The sequence below is a fragment of the Egretta garzetta genome, unplaced genomic scaffold (assembly GCF_000687185.1).
Source record: "Egretta garzetta isolate BGI_Z169 unplaced genomic scaffold, ASM68718v1 scaffold105, whole genome shotgun sequence".
Taxonomy (NCBI): Eukaryota; Metazoa; Chordata; class Aves; order Pelecaniformes; family Ardeidae; genus Egretta; species Egretta garzetta.
Genome location: NW_009259598.1, coordinates 1,892,619 through 1,899,725, shown reverse-complemented (window position 1 = coordinate 1,899,725; position 7,107 = coordinate 1,892,619). Strand labels below are relative to the sequence as shown.

At 59.4% G+C, this 7,107-nt stretch overlaps 1 protein-coding gene across 1 annotated transcript in view; it reads left to right on the top strand.

Annotated features, from left to right (window-relative positions):
* FMOD (fibromodulin) overlaps positions 1-467 on the top strand; it is a 3,883-nt gene extending 3,416 nt beyond the window's left edge. The window contains exon 2 of the mRNA XM_035893803.1: positions 316-467. Coding sequence (XP_035749696.1) covers positions 316-467 — 152 coding nt within the window. The remainder of the gene's footprint in view (positions 1-315) is intronic.
* The last annotated feature ends 6,640 nt before the right edge of the window (positions 468-7,107 follow it).

Here is a 7,107-nt window from a genome sequence, read left to right as displayed (position 1 = left end):
TTCCAGACCCTGGAATAGGCACAAACTCCCTGGAATAGGCACAAACTCCCAGGCTCCTTCTGACTGCATCAGTCACTCTTTTAGCTTAAGAGCAGAGTGTGTAGAGTCCAAATTTGCAGGAATAATTGGTGATTGGGGTGTGTTTTCATCTTTTTCCTGCCCATCTTAACATAGAACAGCTCTCAGAGGTCAGTACCCACAGACCCATCTCCAGAGCAGCCCCCCTTGACATTCCCACATTGCTCCCCAAAGATCAGGAGCATCACGAAGGTTTGATAGAGCCGGGGCTCAGCTCTGTCTCCTCTCCCCCTGCAGAGTTCTCCATCAGCAGTTTCTGCACCGTGGTGGACGTCATGAACTACTCCAGGCTCCAGGTCCTGCGGCTCGACGGGAACGAGATCAAGCGAAACGCCGTGCCCCCCGACGCCCCGCTGTGCCTGCGGCGTGCCACCATCATCGAGATCTAGCCTGGCCCCCGCCCGGCCCCCTCCCCATCCTCAGGACTTGGCTCTCCCGTTCCTGGGGAGACGCTCACTCCCACTTTAATGCAGCTTGACAGTTTGACTTGGCTTCCGCAATAGTGCAATAAGGGTACTCCGACACCAGCCCACGCAGGTGGGCAGGAACCATTTGGCCCCAAATGCTCCTTCTTCCTGGCTCTTCAACCACGTGGGGTGGGATAGATCCCAGCACAGTTCCCCCTCTGACCCCACCACAGCCACCCCAAAAAGTGCTGCACCCCCATTCACCTTCTCCCCTGGTTTTGGGTGGGATGCGGCAGGGATGGGGGAGAGCTCATCCCACCTCTCAAATGTGGCGCTGGGCATCTGAGCCCAGTGGGGAGGGTTTCAGGTATGGGTCCTGCAGAACCAGCAGATCTCAAACCACCAAGCCTGGTACCACTGGTCACCAGAAGGAGCACCTGGGAGGTTGGGAGCTACAAGTAAAGGATTAAAGATTTCCTGGCTGCCAGCATCCCTCAGTCTAGGATGGAGAAGAGCAAAACCACTCTTCCCCCTCCATTTTCCCCTGTTCCACCAGCCTCCCGCTCCAGAGATAGAGCTAATGGGAGAGAGACCTTCCCGAGCGGCTGTCAGCTGCTTAGGTTAGAAACACCCTGAGAAGCAGCCCATGATGGTGTGGGGAGGTCTCATCTTCCTCCCAGACCACCGGTTCAGGGCAGGACCTGGGGTGAGGGATGGGGCAGCTCCCGGTGTGCAGCCCCCGGCCGCCTGGGGAGCCCCCGCACGCCTGGCTCCATCCCACCCACCAGCACGGCCCTGTGCTCCCCTCCCCGCCCAGACAACCAGGGTCTCCCATTTAAAAAAAAAAGAAAAAATAATAATCCGTGACACATGCATCTGCAGCACATCCAAATTCGCCAAAAGCCAAACCCACCCAACTTGGTTCCTTGGACGGTTTAGTTTGAGGACCACAGGGGCAGCTGAGCTTTGGAGATGACCTGCAAAGCTGAAGAGGTCATCCAGACCCTCTGCATTTAAACTGCATGCTAACACTATAGAAACAAAAAACCCCCAAAAAACCCTGTACTATCACCGACGCATGAACTGTAGATCTCATACCGACGAATAAAGCCCTTTCTGTAACTGCACAAAACGTGTCTGAGGAATCCCAAACGCAGAGACCAGGGGTTGAGCATCCCGGCTGCTCTGAGCACCGTAACCTCCCCTCTTGCAAACCAGATTTTTTTTTTTCCTGCAGACGTGATCCGGGCTGGATTTGCCTTCTAGTGGTTGTACCAGACACAACATGTGCATACACCGCCTTCCCCGCACCGAGGAGCTGCTGCTCCAGCACATTCCAGATGGGGTCCAGGCAAGGACGTTTATAGAAGGAAAAAATACACATGGAAAAGTGTCAGTTGAGAGAGGGAAGGGATGGTGGTGCCACTGGCACAGTACTTCTGGTCGTCATTTTCCGGATGCTTTCATGTTCTCCAGTCTTCAGCCCTGCTTATTTTTAACAGCTAAGCTGGAGGATGCTTAAAAAAAAAAAATTTCACATGGGCAGGATTTTTACAGCTCGGGAGTTGCACAGAAAGTGCCATTTCCCAGCCTGCGGGTCTCTCCCAAGCACACCGGGGGCTCGCTTGGCTCCGGGTTGGTGCCAGCCGGGAGCTCTTGCAGAAGCCAGAAGACCCCACTCCACCCCTGTCCCCATCCTCTCCTACATCCCAGGGCAGCAGAGGGACACACACCCCCTCATCCTGACCTCCCTCAGCCAAACCCTGCTCCCTGCAGACATGCGAATCCTCCCAGAGGTGCCCAAGGACCCCGAACCAAAAGGGGACCTCACTGCACACCCAGCTGGCCGAGGACCCCTGGGCTGTCACTAGATGTCGGCGTTGCCCATCACATGTGGCCCTGGCCAGGCTGGCAGGGTGGCCCTGGCTTTCCCTCCCCAAAGCCACGTCCCCAGAGAGCAGCACCCAGGTTTGGGAGCTGCCCTGCACCCAGGGGTGCCCACCACAGCCGGTACCTGCTTGGGCAAGGCTGGGCTGGGACACAGGGTGAAACCCAGCTCCATTCAGGGGATGAAGGGCTCAGAGGGAGGCAAACTTGACCCTGCTTCTGCAATAGCGAGAGATGCTCATGCCAGGCTACCCCAAAGGCTGGCACCAGGGGAGGGAATGCCCCAAGCCCCCAGGGACGTGCAGCCGGTCAGCTCCAATGCAGGAGCCTGTTGGCATCTGGGACCAGCTCTGATCTTTCTGCCACCAGCCCCCAGGAGAAGTGCCACAGCCCATCCTCCTCCTCCTCCTCCTGTGGCAGCACCCAGCAGGCCAGGCAGGAGGGGGACAGGGACAGGACTACGAGCACCCAAACCCATGCCATGTCTCCATGCTCTTCAAAAGCAGCAGGGGATGATGTTTGCAGGATCTACCTACAAACCGTCCGAGCACCACACTCCTCCTCATGCTCCAGAGCTGCCCAGGCACCAGCACACACCACTTCTTGTTCCCAGGTCAGGTTTTTGCTTCAGAGCATCCGCACCCCTTCCCAAATCAACACCAGCCTGCAGGAGTCCAAGGGGTATCTGTAGGGAGACCCCAGCACATCACCTTGGGGGGGACCAGGCAGCAGGGTCTGGGGGCAGCAGAGCAGAACCCAGGAGAAGCAGCCACCCAGTGCAGCTTCCAGCAGCTGATTTATCCACAGAAGGCATTTGGGATTACTGATTTACACCAGCTGGGGCACTGGCTCTGCATCCAGGGGTGGAGGTGAGGGGGCAGGGGGTCAATGCAACCCATTGCCCTCTCCCCTCCCAAAAAAGGGGGGGAGACCCCATTGGTCCTGGGTGAGCCCACGGGTGCCCAATCACCGCCTTGTTGTGGGGGGAGATAGCAGGGATGGGGGCTTGGCCCCCCTCCTCATCCTCCTCTTCCTGTTGCTGGGAGGAGGTGCCGGGTCTGGGGGGCCCCAGCAGCCCGTATCCCACTGGGGAGGAGGAGGAGGAGGGAGGAATGCAAGGCTTTGTCCGCAGAGAAGCCTAAAGGAGGGAGAAACCCCAAACCAACTGAAAAATAGCTCTCCAGCCCCCTCGGGGGTGTGCCCTGAGCACAAGGGCTTTGTGGGGCTGCTGCAGGAGGTACCGGCAGCTGCAGCCCCCCCCAAAGTCACGTTTGGACTGTGGGGTCCTCCCAAGGACTCTCCTTGGGTGGGATGTCAAGGACACCCCACTGCTCCTGCCGGGCTCGCTGCCCCCTGCCATCCCCCCCTGCCTGCAGAGGGGCTCCAGCCACGGGCGTTGGGCCTGGGCACCCACCTTGGGGCTGTCCCTGCACGAGACCCTAAAAACCAGCAGCTCCCACAGCGTACCCCATGCAGATGGGCAAGATTTTTCCAGAGCTCCCCTGAAACCCCCCAAATTTCATCTCTGCTTCTTTCCAGCCTCTCCCCCCAGATTCTCCTCACGTTTTTCCCCTGCTTTCCAGCATCCATCAGCTCGCGCGCTTCCCAGGCCGTTTGCAAACATCCCTTTAGGAGGATATTTCCCCAGGAAGCACAGGATTTGTGTTTAAAAACAACCCCTCCAAATATTTTCCTTTGGAGAAGTACACAAGAAAGCAGCAAGGCAGCGGGCAATGGGTTTAACCCTAACGTGGCCGGAGGAGTCCGGGGTGGGCAGAGCCACCGCTCCGTTAAGGGACGTGAGCTCCAGGTCTGTCCCTGTGCTTCAAATTTGGCATGCAAGCATTTGCAGAGCTGGCATGAGTCCTGGCCCAGGGAAGTGTAACCCAGCATCACATCCTTCAGCGCTTCCCTTTGCTCAATTCTTCTTGGATTTAACCTAAAACCGTTATTGAGTGGAGAAGTTGCGAGGACAAAAGGATCGGTGGCCAGGTCACGGCTGCCAGCGCCACGCCTGGCCATCTGTAGACGTGCTCACGATGAGACGAGCAATAAAAGTTGATTATTAATAAGCTGTTTGGATCCGGCCCGCGGCAGCTGCGATGTTGCTGGGAAGAGATAAGAAAACTGCGGAGGCAGCGGGAAAAGACACCAGGGAGGGGCCGGGCACATCGCCAGCGGAGATGGCCAAGACCCCTGGCCTCCCCGGCATCACTCGGGGACGTGCCAGGATCCCATTTCACAGAGGAGCAGACTGAGGCTTGGAGGGATGGGGGGGGGTCCTGCTCCCACAGCTCCACATCAGGAGCAAAACAGAGATGGGATTCCGGTGCTTGGGATTTGGGGGTCTCGGGATTTTGGGTTTCTCCACCCAGTTCCATGAGGATGAGTAGCTCAGGGGCCAGAGCAGCTTGTGGGGGTCAGACCCTCCCCGAGGGACTGAACACTTTTGGGGGGACCACTGGGGAAAGGCGCTCCCACTCCCCACACGCCCCCAGCAGTGTTTGGGCATGGGGGAGAGGGATGGGCAGGAAATTCCCAATCTGTTCAGCTCCCATTCTTGCCTCCCCTTTTGTTTCACTCGCCATCTGTCCCACAGCCCCGCACGCCCCACGCTCCCGCTGCACGTGCCATAAATATCAAGACGGGCTTTGTCTCTGCTTCAAAAGGCAGCGTGGACCCCGCGCCCCAGCCCTGCCGTGGCCCCCAGCCCTCCCCAACAGCGGCTGCTGCCAGCCTTAAAGCTGCTGGGGGCTGGCATGGCCACGGAGGCTTTCTGTGCTGGCCAGCTCGCTGTCAGGGGGTCGGGGTTTGGGGGGGACAGGCTCAGCATCACTCTCCTCCTTCTTCCTGCCCCAGCAGGTTTTTGGGTCTGCCCTAAAAGGGGGTGCATTGCTCTGACACCGCAACCATTCGTAGGATCCAGGAGCATAGCCTTGGGGCTGGCGCTGAACCCTGTCACCAAAGTCATTCCAAAGGGGAAAAGGAAGGAAAAGGAAAGCTCAGCCCCCTGTACGCTGGCAGAGCTCGGCACAGCCCCCCGGCAGGCTCTGCATCGGGTTGCAGCCCGAAATGGTGCCGCAGTCTGCGCTGACCGCCCGGAAGGGAATTTTCTGGGGGGATCCCAGCCAGACCCTCTGCAGGGTCCCCCCGTGGGGGCCGGGAGGGGAGTGATGAGCCCCCACGCTTCAGGGGAACACCACGGCCGGTGTCTCAGCCCCCATCCAGACTTTTAACTCACAACAAAGCAGCGACCGAATCAGCAAGGGCAGCTGCTCCACTCCAGCCCCGTCCTTCCCCTTTTCTGTTTTATCCAGTGCTATAATAGAAATAAACTCCCTGGTAAAAGGGCATTGTCAGAGGGAAAATGGGCCTCGCCCTTCGTCTGGCAGCTGGGAACGCCAGGGACGCGCAGGGCTTAGGGATATTGTTGCCTGCAGCTGGTTCCCAGTAACACATTTCCCAGCGGTTCCCCAAAGGAGTGGGGTGTTGCATTCACACGGGTGTTGCTGCATTCCCGCAGCAGCAACGCCCAGAGCTGCCCCTTCCCCATGGGGCCGGGCACTGCTGTGCCAGGCACAGGGACGCCCATGGGGACCAGTGGCCTTTGCAGAGGGGGCAGGGGCAGGTACCAACCCCTCAAGGGATGCCCTAGCACATCCTGAGACAAGCTGGCAGGTCCTGGGGCACAGACCCCAGCATCACCCTTAAATCCTTCTCCCTCTGCCTTGTTACACTGGCTGGGACATGACGCCGGTGGGGACTGCTCTGTAGCTGTAGTAGCCACGGGCAAAGCTCGGACATGGCCCATGAGAAACTCCTGGGCCAGTGCCACTGGTGCGGAGGTGTGGCGGAGGGGGGAGCCCCACAAGCCCCCCTCTGGCACTCCCCAGAGCTGGGAAACATGCTTCCCCGGACACACAGGGCTCATCCCAGCTACCAGTTCCAGGCTGGGCCCAGAGATGTGGCTCAGCAGAAAGCAGATGAGGAGCACAGCAAGCGGCTGAAAGCCCTGAACAAAACCCAGGCAGCTGGTGAGACTCACACACCCAGCGGGAACCTGCCCCGGGCGCTGCGCTCCCATCCCAGACACAGGCACTGCCCCACCAAGAAACACAAACTGCCCTGGGGCAGCGAACAAAGCCTCTGGCTGCTCCCACCGCCCCGGCTGCCTGTGCCCTGCCCTCTCCTTGCTGCCACTGCCAGGGCACGGCATCTCTCAGGGACAGGGCCACAGCATCACTTGGGGACAAGGGGCATGGTGTCCCTCGGGGGCAGGGGCACGACATCCCTTGGAGATGGGGGCACAGCATCCCTTAGTGACAGGGACACAGCATCCCTCGGGGACAGGGGCACAGCATCCCTCGGGGGCAGGGGCACAGCATCCCTCGGATGTGGGGGCACAGTATCCCTTAGTGACAGGGATACAGCATCCCTTGGGGACAGAGGCACAGAGTCCCTTGGGGACAGGGGCACAGTAACCCTTGGTGACAGGGACACAGCATCCCTCAGGGACAGAGGCACAGCATCCCTTGGATGTGGGGGCACAGCATCCCTTAGTGACAGGGACACAGCGTCCCTTAGTGACAGGGGCACAGCGTCCCTTGGTGACAGGGGGACAGTGTCCCTTGGGGACAAGGTCACAGCGTCCCTCGGGGATGGCAGGGCACGCTGTCGCTCCACGCTGACGCAGCCTCGGGCCCTCGAGGGACGCACCCCACTTGGCATCAGCAGC